The sequence below is a fragment of the Hylaeus volcanicus genome, unplaced genomic scaffold (genome assembly GCF_026283585.1).
Source record: "Hylaeus volcanicus isolate JK05 unplaced genomic scaffold, UHH_iyHylVolc1.0_haploid 12197, whole genome shotgun sequence".
Lineage (NCBI taxonomy): Eukaryota > Metazoa > Arthropoda > Insecta > Hymenoptera > Colletidae > Hylaeus > Hylaeus volcanicus.
In genome coordinates, this window is record NW_026533147.1 from 503,675 (window position 1) to 517,656 (window position 13,982).

At 31.6% G+C, this 13,982-nt stretch overlaps 3 protein-coding genes across 14 annotated transcripts; 1 reads left to right on the top strand and 2 right to left on the bottom strand.

The window, feature by feature from the left end:
• Positions 1-150: 150 nt before the first annotated feature.
• On the bottom strand, positions 151-7,499 carry LOC128883004 (uncharacterized). 10 transcript variants are annotated; one of them, XR_008458673.1, is made up of 13 exons: positions 5,508-7,499; positions 5,228-5,365; positions 4,819-5,180; positions 4,679-4,768; positions 4,446-4,599; positions 4,305-4,386; positions 4,110-4,244; positions 4,001-4,048; positions 3,873-3,923; positions 2,998-3,133; positions 2,021-2,941; positions 1,829-1,944; positions 151-1,775 (listed from the first exon to the last, which is right to left on the bottom strand). XR_008458673.1 is itself a non-coding variant. In XM_054134944.1 (12 exons), the coding sequence occupies exons 4-12, from the start codon at positions 4,895-4,897 to the stop codon at positions 2,712-2,714; spliced, it is 1,005 nt and encodes a 334-aa protein (XP_053990919.1). In that variant the 5' UTR covers positions 4,898-4,954; positions 5,050-5,180; positions 5,228-5,365; positions 5,508-7,499; the 3' UTR covers positions 151-2,711. The 10 variants fall into 10 exon arrangements, 5 of the variants coding, with proteins under 5 accessions (XP_053990919.1, XP_053990916.1, XP_053990918.1 ...); XR_008458672.1 differs by having other exon boundaries at positions 151-1,944; XR_008458671.1 differs by having other exon boundaries at positions 1,829-2,941.
• Positions 7,500-7,706: 207 nt separating this feature from the next.
• LOC128883005 (ankyrin repeat domain-containing protein 50-like) lies at positions 7,707-9,074 on the top strand. Its single transcript, XM_054134946.1, has 5 exons — positions 7,707-7,849; positions 7,917-8,009; positions 8,059-8,262; positions 8,329-8,430; positions 8,490-9,074. Exons 1-5 carry the CDS (start codon positions 7,841-7,843, stop codon positions 9,024-9,026), a joined length of 945 nt encoding a protein of 314 aa, XP_053990921.1. The 5' UTR covers positions 7,707-7,840; the 3' UTR covers positions 9,027-9,074.
• Positions 9,075-9,320: 246 nt separating this feature from the next.
• On the bottom strand, positions 9,321-13,856 carry LOC128883003 (uncharacterized). Of its 3 annotated transcripts, none has more exons than XM_054134936.1 (8): positions 13,329-13,856; positions 13,171-13,274; positions 13,040-13,109; positions 12,923-12,981; positions 10,091-12,834; positions 9,835-10,038; positions 9,513-9,775; positions 9,321-9,440 (listed from the first exon to the last, which is right to left on the bottom strand). In XM_054134936.1, the coding sequence occupies exon 5, from the start codon at positions 12,363-12,365 to the stop codon at positions 11,079-11,081; it is 1,287 nt and encodes a 428-aa protein (XP_053990911.1). In that variant the 5' UTR covers positions 12,366-12,834; positions 12,923-12,981; positions 13,040-13,109; positions 13,171-13,274; positions 13,329-13,856; the 3' UTR covers positions 9,321-9,440; positions 9,513-9,775; positions 9,835-10,038; positions 10,091-11,078. The 3 variants fall into 3 exon arrangements, with proteins under 3 accessions (XP_053990911.1, XP_053990914.1, XP_053990912.1); XM_054134937.1 differs by lacking the exon at positions 9,321-9,440 and having other exon boundaries at positions 9,561-9,775; positions 13,329-13,549; positions 13,644-13,856; XM_054134939.1 differs by lacking the exon at positions 9,321-9,440 and having other exon boundaries at positions 9,544-9,775.
• Between the last annotated feature and the right edge of the window lie 126 nt (positions 13,857-13,982).

The window sequence follows — 13,982 nt, forward strand, 5'->3', positions numbered from 1 at the left end:
AGCCACTTTTTCTAAAATACTTTTTGGTTTACATACATTACCTCGTGGAAAAACCCTATTCTCAATGTTTTGCCACAAGGGGTATTGCAGTGAACAACTAGATTGTCACTTTCAACAATTCAAAGTGTGACAATTAAATTCAAAGTGATATGTAAAAAGAAAAGTGTCAACAACTTGTACTTTATCTATTCAGTTCAAAATCTTATTTAAATTCTTGTAATGGTAAAGAATACTACAAAAAAAATTTATTCATTGACATACACGAAATACTTAGAGTAATTAATCAAACAAAAATTTTACGACACTTGAAAACCATATTTTTTTAAAATGAAAAAATATTAAAATTTTTTTAATTGTCTGTAATCATTTTTTTTCTAGATACGCAATTACAAAAAAATAAACGACATCATTATTGACACATTTTCCTGTTACGTACGGAACTTAAAGTTTATAATATTATATGTTTTTTACTGTTTGAGAATTCCGGTAATGGATAATAAGCTTGCCAAAATAGCAAACGACGCAACAAACACCGAAGCAGCTCCTGAACATGTGATTTCTTCCATCAAATTATTTTTATCTTTAATGTTTTTTGCAGTTCCGTCTGGAGTAAGAGATCTAAACAAAATTTCTCCATAATCTTTGTAGTCATTTCCATCTTTATCTTTCATTTTTTCATCCGAAAGTTTATTATACACGTCCGCTGTAATACATTGAGGATAGTCTTTCTTTTTGTTCAAAACCACTGTCCTGAATACTGATTCCATGCCGTCAAGTTTTGCGCTGGTTTTACAGCCATGATAGCCGTCCAAATGCAACATGTTAAAAGACGGGGTCTCATTTACAGTCACCGACTCATTTGCAGCAGGGATCTTAACATGAACACTGTTAATGCGAAACAGCATTTCGCCTGTAATAGAAGCAGATGTTGTTAATTTAGCAGTCGTTAAATCTTTTTTTAATTCTTTTCCTTTATCGCCAGGTAATTTTGCTAGTTCTTCCCATATATCACAACTTGTAAGTGCGTAACATGCTCCATCGTCTACATTTTTTGTTGTTGCTTCTTTCATGGTAAGGACGGCGCTACCAATAGTTAATGTAAGGTCAGCAACTCTACCTACGAAGCAAGCTGTGAATAGTTTTGGTGTTGTTGGCTCTGCTGGATTCCATGCTTCAAACTGTATGCTTTTTTCAAAAGAAAAAACGGAACCGGCGACAAAGGAAAGAAAGAAAAGATATTGTAAGGTTGATAACATTTTTGTTTTCAAAAATATCAAGATAGAACGTAGAAGGATTAACAGTGGGTTTTAAAAAAAAAATTTACGTTGAAATCTGTTTTGATAACGTATTTTGAAAGAGGAAATTTATTTTTTCCGGATTGAAGTAAACAGCTCCTACAAAACTGACATTCTTTCAACTCGCACGTGTTAGTCCCAATATCATTGTGACACTCATGTTTAAATGCATGCGTTAAAAAGCTTTTAACAACAACAGTAAATAAAACAGCACGTGCTCAAGTTATGTTTGTGGATGTTACCTTTCCACTTTTTCAACGGTAGTCTATTTTAAAATATATATGTTTTAAATTAAAGTAATAGTAAAAAGTGCAGTCACAAAATCAGTACCGCAGAAAAATTTTGATTGGTTTCAAAAACAGTAAAGTGTTTCTCTCAAAGAAATCTTTCAACACACATACTTTCGATTTCTTTCTGATGCGTCTTTGCAACTAGAGAGTTCAATTTAATTCTTGTATCTTTTATGAAAATTAAAACAAGCTGCATAAAAAAAAAATCTCTTTATGGAAAAATGCAATGGAAGTACTACCAACCTTTTTTTTCACCTCGCTTGCTAAGCGAACCATAGTAACAAGACCTGTACACGAAATTTTCTCTACCTCGGTGAAAGTATTAAAAATGTGCGTTCCATGATGGTTATCACTTAATCCTATTCATAAATATTCGTCAAGTTAAAAGTGTGCTACTCTGCTAGTCGTCAAAAACGAAAAATTTAACATCTTTACCCTTATACATGATACAATCTGCTCCATAATGGAATCCATCAAGGAAATAATTTTTTTTCTGAGCATGGCATAAATAGGTAAAAACTTTTTGTTTTTGATGTCTTCTTTGATTTTCTCCCGTTTGACTATCTTTCCGTTCTAATGACTCGAAAGAGATCACGGCAACTGGTGCGCCCAATCCTTTTGAATGTCGATTTTGTGCTGTACAAGGCATTGTTCCCATAGCAATTGACATGATATTTTTCTTGTTTGCTGTATCAATCGAACAACACGTATTCTTTTTCAGCTGCTCTCCTTGGAGAACATGATCGAATGTCCACCAAAGGTTCATACCGTATTCCTTCATATTTTTTATGTTCCTTCTCTTGACACACTTTTAAAAAATAATTTTACTCTTTTTCCAAAATTTTTTTTTATTACACTTGTACAAAAAAAAAAAGGAATTGACGATCAAATGATTTCTAACATTTCCTAACTCTACTTGCTTTACAGTCCTTGGAAACAAATTACTGCTTTACCAGATGGCAAGCGTATAAAATTTCCAATAGCAAGCATATCTTTTGTCTTGTTTACGTCATTTTGTACACCAAGATACAATTTTTTACTTAGTTGACGTAAAAAGACACTACATAACGCATTGAATTATGTTTTAATATCATTTGTAATAAGAGTGAAATATGTTATTTTTAATTTAAAGTTTTGTTGAAGCTTGACGCTTGAAAATTCGACGACGCCGTGTACAATACGTTAAACGAACGTGTCGTTTTATTTTCCGCAATCTTTTATTCTTGGTTTTTTTGCATTGTTGAGATGACGCCTTCATTTGTTCAGAAGTTAAATTTTCCTTAATTCCTATGCTCTTCGATCGGATATCTTCAATAAGATGTTCATAATCCACTTTTTTATTAACTTTGCTTAAAGCTAGCATCCAAATGTACAAAATTTGTTACAACAAGACATTTTCAACAAGTCCTCACCTTTATCCAACACTTCAATACTTCTAAAGACTCGTTTTATGCGTACACCTTTCTCTCCTAAAGATCCATACCGAAACAAACATTTAGCCACTTGTTCCACTTCATTCTCATTTTCTGCTTTCAATTTTCCTATGATCTACAAGAAAAAACAAAAAGAATTTCTTTCCGTTTTACTTTGTATTACACTGATTCTTAGCAACAAAATCAATGAGTAATCCTGATGTTCACAATACACTGCCTTAACAATTTTGTTAACAAAATTGTATACAATTACACACGACTTGACGAATCATTTTTTCAATGCAAATTGTAGAATTAATTTTTCATACACTAGACAGTTTCTCTCCACATCAACTCTACTAATGTTTTCTTTTACAAAACTGTTACCAACTTAGTTTTAAACAGCAGGAATAATACACTAACGTAAACTAGTAGAAAACCATTCATAATTTCACGCCTTAGTGAAACATGACACAATCCGTGCGTCGTACACCTGCAATGTAAGTCACTACACAAAACACATAATAACTACAGAGCGAGTCACGGAGCGCCAGCGTGATTGAAGAAGCAAGATAGTGTGTGGATTAGTTACAAAAAATTGGAGAGTCAAATAATGAATTTACAGAATAAAAGACGGAGTCGGAGAATTAGTGACCGATAACTGGAGAGATAACTAAAAATGAGTGTAAATGTGTTTTTTTAACACTAATAGTCTAATAGTGACTTTTGATAAATAAGAAAAACTTTACTAATGGTAGCCACATAAGAAGAGTTTGCATTGAAAGATATTTTAAAATTTGAAAATAGTAAGCGAGTAACATTTTTGATTCTCGTAACCCATAATAATCTTTAAAATGATCGTTGCGAATTCTAACCTGCATATGAACTTTCTCCGCTACACCGGAATGACTTCCTTTGACCAAGGCCTAACATAACAAAACGTTTATGTTCGGGTACATGAGATAAATTTTTTTCTTTATCAAACAGCCCGAACGTGCATTACAAGGATAAAATCATGAATTAATAAAAGAAGAGTTGACGGTGTAAAGTTCTGTGGATAACAGGAAAAAATACAAGTCGTTGGCTCGAAAATCTTTAGCCGCAAAGCTTACTTTATCGTTTTCTGCTATTGGTCGCAAAACCTCCATAAACACATCGATCAATTGATATACAACACCCACAACATTTGTAGTTTGAACACCATTGATCGGTCCATAAACCCAAGAACTCGTAGCGAATTCAATCATCTACAGAATAAAATAAACATTCATTAGTTGTAGAAAAAAAAGCAGAATGGTTTTATTCACTTTGGAATCCCATTGATTTTGTCGAAGAAAAAGAAACGTTTCAGTAAGAAAAAGCCGTATCAATAATTGAAACTTTTCAACTCTATTAGACAACCAAAATACTTTTTTATTGTAAATTACTAAGTATCTCGATAAATTTACCTATACTTATCCAATTTGTTCCATTCTTTTTGAAGTGTGAACCAAAAGGCATCCATCCACACACCGATAGATTTTTTCGGAACCTTATAGAGAAGTTTAGAAAATGTCAAACTCAGTTCCTGGGATGCTTGGGGACCGTCGGCATTCCATAATGCTAAGAAAAAAGAGGTAATGTCGAAAGACAAACTACTACTACATGACAAAGACCCCATTCAATCGTATGCTACTCTTACCAAAAAATAACACAATCCAAAGTTTAAAAAAGTCCTCATGATCAAAATCCTTTGCTTTGTGAGATAAAAGTTCTTCCACTTGTTTTAAATCTAGAGCAAAACATCTTTTTATTTACATTATTAATCAAATCACCTGTTACATTTTTTTCTCTGATTGGAGTTAAAATGAATTAAACCTTTGCCCAGCTCGCTAAATTTTTTATCTTGCGGTGTACTCATGCTTGAAATCACGAAATGAGTTTATTTTTGTTTGAAATTAAATAGTCACTGGTTGTTCTGCTGAAGAAGACAGGGCCGGATGTCAACGCATCTCGAAAAAGTATTATGACACCAAGTAAAAAGTTTCAAGATTTACTTCAACCTCAAATTACTTTAAGTTTTCTATTTAATCAATTTAATTTTAAAATAACTTAATGAGCTTAATTTTTTTGATTTTCGTCGAATTCATCTGCGTAAATGGCTTTTTCTTACACTCGTAAATAAAGATTTACGTTCCTTCACTCTGAAAACAATATTTTGCACATAAAAAAAATCAACGGAAAACTCTACTTGTTGTATTTAATAAACACTGAAATTTTGTCTACCCTTCATCAAATGCTTTCTTTTTCGCTCTTTAAAAAACATTTTTTTTTCTCTAAAAACTATTGAGGCACCTTGACTCCACCATGTCGCTAACACTTTGCGATTCTGCGTGTAACACCATGTTTTATGTGGTGGTAATTTTGCAATCAAAACAAACTAAATTATGAAAAGGAAAACTGTGCTTCCACGTGAGAGTCATGTATCAAGAGACTCAAAATTTTGAAATAAACAAAGTTTAAATGCTTACATGTTTTAACATTCACTAAACAAATTTTATTGAAGGTTTATTTGATGAAGTAATTAATTTTTAAAACAAGATAATATTTGCAACAATATTGCTTAATGCAAACCGTTGAAAAATTGAGGCTTGTACAGTGTTTGTTTTTGAGTTTCTCTATCAACCCGACTCTTAAACAACATATATAAAAATAGATTATAAATAAAACAGAAATTCCAAGTTGCCGCGGGTCTTCTACTTGACTCATACAGGACCTGTTATATATGTTTTTCGATAAACATCGAAAAATTGGAAACGGAATAAAAAAGAATTTCAAATTCTTTTAAGCTTTTAAACCCGTTACAAAAAAAAAACATTAAAATATAAGAAAATAAAAAGAAAAAGATTTAAATCAGGACAAGAGGATACCATTGTATTATAACCTATATGAAAAAAAATTTTATGTACTGTTTCTATAAGGTTGAGATTACAAAGAAAAGCATTTATTGTCACGTTTGTGAAAGTGGGAATCGATGTTGGGTAGAACGTTTTGAAAGGATGTATCAAAATCACTGGAGGGATCTGGGTGCTTATATTGATGACCTGTCATTTTATAAGAATTTATTCTCATATCTTGTTTTTTTTCAAATGTCTTATCATGTTGTTCGTATTGAGTAGAAAAATTACTTGTATCATTGGATTTCAAATCATCTTCAAGAGACGTTGACATCCATTTCTGTGATTTGGGAACATAATATGTTGAATTTGTTGTTTGATCATCGTTTGTAGAACAATTGTATAATAAAGGGTTATCAGCTTGGCAATACGTGACTAAGTTTACGTCCTTATCAACAGAAGTATAAAGGAGATTTTCGCCCTTGCATTGTTGTTTCAATACACTTCGACGATGAAGATAAAAAGATATTAAAGTGACTCCCATACAGACCATGTACACACCAATAAGAAAAACCAAAAAATTTGATATCCATAAAGCTACACCTAGCGATCCAACAAATAAATAAAATGCTCCTTTTCCAGCTGGTACGGTAAGAAATCGAAACCATTGTAACATCCAAGGTTTAAGATGGTGTAAAAAACTATATTCATGAGCTTCCAGTATCATGATAACGCATCCAAAAAAAGCTTGATATATATGAAGAACGTACATGAGAGGTCCGGTGAAAATTTTAAGGAAATCTAATAAAGATAAGATATTTGAAAGAACCAAAGCGAATCCGCCGGAAAAACAAAGAAATCGTATTAGAGTGGACTCTTCTATATTTTGCAGTGATTGTTGATATTGTAAGGAAGTAAAATATGGCTTAATGAACGTTGAACCCATTTCAATAACATTCGGTAAAGTCCTTAACCAAAGATATTTTCCTGATGACATATCATTTGAATTATTTAAATAAGTTTTATCGTTTTTCGAAAACGTATCATCCATAGTTGTATATTCTAAATCAATCATTTCTTCATTGTTTATGTTTTCTTTGGCTTTACCTAAATAAAACTTTTGTAACATTTTGAATACTACCGAAATTTAAAAGAATTTTACAAAAAATTTCTAAGCTTAATTTTTTTATAAAAGGCCTGTCTTTTTTTTTTAAATATAAAATTAGTTTTGTAATGTAAAAACTTATTGTATCACTAAAAATAAAAGACACTATATAAAAACCCAATATGCTTACAATCAATTGAAATTTATCATTTGTTTTCTATCATTATGTGGCACCACCAGATTTAAACATTCATCTATCTCAAGAATCAAAACTAGGCATGTTTCCAAAAATACCTGACACTGTTCGTTCGAGTATTTTGACCAAAACTATTGTATAAAAGACAAACATCTGCATATTAACTACCTGACTTTATTATTTTTAAAGAAAAATAAATTGAACCTTGGTGTACGACATAATAAAATTGCATGTGCATCAACTGTTTAATTATCCCCCAGTTTACTTTAATGGAACAAAAAAACAAGGTGTAATTTTTCTTTTTTTTATAATTTGTTTTTTTAAATTATTTCTATAGGTAAAACGATTTTTTTGTTTTCGAAATTTGGTGTTGATTTAATCAAATGAAATCATTATATATATATTTTTTGTTTTTCCCTGTTTACTAGAAAGTCATTGGCTTCTATTAATTTTTTTTTCAGATAATTTGTAACCTCGCGTATTGTGATAAATTAAGATTTTATTCACAATAAAATATTACTGTGCTCGCGACTTTGCAGAAATACAAACACAATAAGATCGTTTGAAAGTGACAAATCAGGCTATACATATAGCTTCGTTATCTACTGCACCATATTTTTTTTTTCTTCATTTGCTATTAATATATTCTCTGTATAGATTAATCCAATGATACTCGTATGTTCTTTCTATCTTTGTCCTACTAACAAGTTTTATTTTTTATTTTTACACTATCGTACATTAGGAAGGACATATTTACGAAGCACTTGTTACGGATAATCCACTCGTTCTAAAAGAAAATAATATTGATTCTAAAATACTTCAAATTCCAACAAAAGTAAGCATTTCATAGAAAATTTGAAAAAGTTGTTTTATTGAATTTTTAGGATGGACATTTTGCTTTGCATGTGGCTGCTTTAAACAATAGTGTTCAATGTCTTCACTATCTTGTTAGTTTACAAGACGTGGACATTAATATGTATAATCAGCATGGACGAACACCCTTGCACCTTTCAGCGTTTCGTGGTCACCTTCGTATTGTACATTATTTACTTTCTTTACCTGCTATACAAGTGAACCAATTAACAAAGGTTGCCATCTCGTTGTGTTATGTTTAATAAATTTCATAGAAACTTTTTTTTTTTTTTTCACCTAAGGGTAACGGTTGTTCTGCTATTTATCTTGCTAGCTGTGCAAAACACCCAACTATCATCCAAGCCCTTTTGAAAGCAGGAGCTGATCCCAATTTAGTTACCATGGTAATAATTTCATTATCATTAATTATCCCATTGCTCATGATTGTCTCTATTTAATGTAGTCGAATAGTACACCGTTAATTGCAGCTTCATTCTCCGCTCATTTTGTATCTGTTCAAATGCTTGTTGATGCCGGAGCTACTCCTAATTTTCAAAATAATAAGGGATATTCAGCGTTACATATAGCAGCATGTCAAGGTTCCGAAGAAATATTCAATTATTTATTATCTCGTAATGGTGATTCATCCTTACAAGATATACAAGGAAATACACCTCTTCAACTTTTGGAAACTTATAAAAACTCAGATTCTTCAATTATGGAAACAAACACTAGCAACTCACATTTTTATACAACACAAAGTGAAAAAACTGAACCGACAAATGATAACTTTAGTAGTCAAAATGAAAGCATCTTTCCTCAAAAGAATACTTCTTCAACTGATTTAAAACATAAAGTGCCGAGAAATAGTCGAAGAAAATTGCAAAAAACGTTATTCAAAGAACGCACTCGTGATAGTAGTACACAAAGCGGAAGTCACAGTGTTGGTGGTTTATCAGAAAAAAGTCATGAAACCACTGTTACCGAAATTTTAGCTTAAATGAGTTAACGCATTTTATGTTTCTTGTCAATCGAAAAAAAAAGGAAAGCTTTTTCAAGTTATGTCACTGTCGATTAAGGCTAGCGAGTTGTTTCTCCAAAAAAAAGTGTAAGATGTTATTACACTTTTATATTGAATCTGAAAATATGAAATCAACTCAATTTATTAGTTTTATCATTATTAAAAATTTTTTACATAAAATTCGTTTAACCAAAAAATTTTATTTTTAAAGTTGTTATAAAAAATATTGAACAATAAAAAAGCCAATGGGTGTTTTTTTTTTTTGCTTACATTTATACATAGTTAGAAAAAAGCTAGTCAAAAATTTATCTAGTTAAAATCAAAAAACACTCAAAAATGAGTCTTATAAAGACAACAAGTTTACAGTTCTTTATTAAAAAAACTATGAAATATCTAAAAATCACGCATGATGCAAAGAAAGAATAGTGAATGGATAGAAGAAATGTGTTGAGCGTAAAAGCTTACAAAGCTTAACTGGAAAAAGGAAGCAGTATTTTTTTTTAATTGCAGTGATTTGTAAAACTTGCGTTTTTTCAAAATGAAAAACCATAGTGTTGTGTATGTGATTCCAAAACACAGATATGTTTATGTTGCAAGGGTTACGAAGGCTTTAATAAAAAAGAATGAAGATCTACTAAAGCTGTTACTATTGTGTTAGCAGTGATACACTGAAAGTGGTTAGGGTACTCAAGTAGAATATTTAAACGTTGTTGAATGGCTAGCAGCATCTAAGAGAAAATTTGTAATGTTCATTATAATTGTTAACATGATAAGTGTAATGTCTTACCGCAGTAAACTGTGATTCGAGTTGATGCGAAGTTGACGTATGAAGATGATTATAGTGAAATAAAAAGGATATATCGTAGGAGGAGATTGGTTGGCGTCTTATAATTGTGAGCTTCTTTGTTGTATGAAAATGAACGCGTTGAAGTAAAGGTTTCAGCAACTCGTTTCGAATGGAATCTTTTAAAGTAGCGAAACGTACACTAACCTAAAGATACCGTGCTTTATTTTTTAATTCTATTCTTTGCTTTATTATTTACCCGTAATGAATTAATAGATGATTCAATGTATCCCGTTTCTCCAAGTTCACCTGTCACCACCATAGGTGGTTCTAAAGCACATGAAGGGTACCCCAGTTCAACTATAGCACAATCTGAGGATGCCTCATTTGGAAGAGAGAAAAATTCTAAGCATAAATTGACTCGAACATGCTCTTGCATTTCACTTAAAAATTTGTCACTAAACAAACGCGTCATTTTTTCTAAACCTCTAACGTCAACACATTACTAATCCAAACGAAATTTTCTTATTACGAAAATGGCAACAGTAAAAAAGATACAAGTTGTAAATACAATGGATTCATGTAAAAAATGTTTTTAAAAAAATACACATTTACCTGGTACGGTAAATTTTTGTTGCCTCTATAAGAAACAAATGCCATTTTGGTTTTGTTAAAACATGTTTTATTCAAAAATATTCGACGCTTGTTGAAAAACAAAAAAATGTGTTTATATAATACAACCTAGTGAAGTATGCGTATTTTTCTATGACTCGACATTTATGTTATTCTTGTACAAAAAGGAAGACACATAGTTGATAAAAGTTTCTAATTGACTTAGAACAAGTCCAAGAGGAATATTCTCTTACAACCATTTTAATTAAAGAGAATTAGACAACATGTAGAAAAGATATTGACTCGAAGAATTCTTTTATGATTTAGAAACAAATTGATATTCTTATGCCCCAAAAAAATTAAAACGCTTGATTTATCTTTTTGTACTAAAAAAATCAGGTGACGAGAACGTGGCTGGTATTTGATTTGTTTGTTAATTGGTCGAGTTGAACAATAAAGTGAAAAGTTGAAATAAATACTTTTCCTTTTTAAGTTCCAAAAACGATAGGAGTTTCTTGGGACACACTTTAAACCTCAAGTATCGTATGGAGCTTGTCAAACAGGCATAGCTAACGTGTTTTTTTTGAGAGGAAAAGAAATCAAATGCGTTAAAAGTTCTGGTGATGATACTCTGTTCAACTGTTCGTAACAATGTTGGTCATGATTTGAGTTTTATTTCGACGTTGAATTTCTTTAGTAACTGTATTGAAAATGGCACGAAAAGTAGTTAAACGTGAAGATAAATATTTAGTGAAATCAACAAGTTTCCAGTATAAGCAATGATCTATTTGTGATTTACGGTTCCGTAAAGTCCACTCTTTTTTCAATAAAAGTTCAACACGACTCGCTCCTGATTTTGAAACAGGTTCCATTGAAATTAAAGAAAATCGTGCACGCTCTTGTTCTTTATGTCTACGTTCTACTTTTTCATCAATAGCTTCATGGCATTGAACACTTAACTTTTGTAACAATTCAAAATCTTTAAAAGAAGGTTCAACATCCATCTTGTTGTTAGCGCTGTGATGTTGCGATAAAGATTGCTGTAAAGAAAACAAATGTTCAGTTAACTTTTTATTGCTCGTTGATATTTTAGGTACACACATTTCTTCAAAACATTGAATCAAAGATTTTAAATCATCTTCCTTTAGAATATCATCAGGTCGATTGATAACTTGGGGTAAGTAATGACCAATACAAGGTTGAGAAATGTCCGAATTGACTGGAGCGCTTACAGAAGACTGCTTTAAGCAACAGTCGGAAAAAAAGGTACCATGAGACGGAGTAGCAAAGTCTGATGGAGTGTTATTGCAATACGTTGTCGCAACAGGTACATGATGTTCTTGCGCACATGTTTTCGTGTTAACATTTTGAACAGCGGAATCCGTCTTTTGTTGTTTTTCTAAAACTTCCCTTTCTAACAGTGCAATACGTTCTTCTTGATAATTTTTCATATCAGAGATTAAACTTGGAATCACTCTTATTGTGACAGAATTAAAATCCTCATTTAATGCTCTATTTAAAAGCTTCAATGTTTTGGTGTCATATATCATACGGTCTTGAAAGATACCTATTAAACGTGAAATCTTTGGTATAATTGAAGGAGCTTTTTGTCGTATGATCACAAAAGCTTGAGCTAATGGAATTGTGAAATTATAGCGGTACACAACATTTTCTTTCGACATGCGTAAATATTGTATAACATCATTCGCTAAATAACATAAAGATAAAAGTCGAGTTGGATGATTTGATCGTTGAACTTCTTCTAACCATAATTGAAGAATAGTGTTTTGTAAAACAGGGTTATCCTGTTGCCGCATAAGTAAACTAAGTTTTTGTATAACATAAGCTTCTGTTGTAACTTCACTCAATTGTTCTTGAAATGCTTTTAAAAATTGTTGCTGAGAATCGTTTAATACCATCATAAAACTTTGTTGGCTTTGGTAAATATTTCATTCCTCCAAAACATGTAACAGTACCTGCTTTGGGACCCTTTTGGCCTATCACGTAGACTCTCACTAGTTAGATCGGAAGCGAAAACACTTTCATCTCGTTTTTCTTACACCTCACTACTGTGCAGTACATGTTTTTTATTTTAATATATTTTTTTATAGTAATTTTTATTTTAAAACGTGAATACTTATTAAGAAAAATTGATACAGAACATTAACGCTATTAGATTGATTGATACTTTTATGTTACTACAAACAATCAAACAAGCCAATTTAGTAGATTTTCCGTGTACACTATTTTCTTCAAGGCATATTGATTTTATATGAGTTCTATTAGTTTTCCTTTTCGTTCAACATGTTTCAACGCGTATAATCAAGTGAGTCTTGAATTTGCTGTACTTGTGCTTCTAATGTTTTTATGACGGATAAAAGCTGAACGTTTCTATAAATTAACAAGTCATTAATTGGAATGATAGTGCATTACAGACTAAACTATTTAACAAAACGAAAAGAAATATTAACAAGCGTACTTTTCAAAAATTGTTTTATAGTTATTGGTTAGAAGACGTAATGTATTTCCTCCGGTAACCTTAGACGGTTTTTTCATTAAAACAAGTTATATGGATTTCAAAAATAGAAACGCTTACTTGTTCAAGTTTTCTACGTTTGTTAACAGCCTCGACTTGTTCTTTCAATTTGTCCACATGACGGTGTAACCTATAAAAGTTTTTTTTTTTTTTTATGCGTGTTTTTTTTTAATAATAAAATAAAATCTTACGCTGATTCGGATCCCTGTAATTGTTGTACATGTTTTTGCCAAGATTTTTGCGATGTTTCCTTCAATACCTTAAGAATGATTTGACGGCTATCAGAATTCTCAACCTTCACGTGAACGTCATAAAATCACCATATGTTGCGTCTTAAGAGAACACTCACTTGAGCTTTGGCATTATCAATATGACGCCTCCAAGATTCCATATCTCGAATTTGACACTCTGGTTGAGGTACAAGTTCATAACGGGTTGTGTCGAGAATTGTAAGACGCGCATTCGGATCTTGACAGCAATACAGTTGGCGTTGCCATGCATAAGGCATGTTGTCCGTAACATGAGGGTCCTTGACATCCTTAGCACACTCAAGTGCAATGACATTCATAACTGCATCAATGAAAGGGGTGGAAGGAAACGATAAAGGTGCTAAGTAATTCTTAGGCTGAAATTTCTCCATTTCATTTTCAACAAGCTGCCTTACTTCATCACGTTCTTCCACACCATAATTATCGACGTACGGAAGAGAGTCGACTAATGCAGCATATTCATTTAATTGAAACAAAAGTTTTTCTTTTGAAGGGTCCAATGAACGTATAACAACGCTCATACTTGTTTTTAACAATAAAATCAGTCTACTCTTGTTAAACGTGAGCTAAACAAAAAAAAAACATTTCAACGCGAGGACAAGCGCAACTGCGCCTAATAACTCTAAATTTCTTTAACAGAAACATGTGTAAAGACCTCCATTTGTCGCTTAAAATGACGTTTTTTCATACAAATTAGCATTTTCTTTTAATGTAAATACCACTAATAAAAAAAA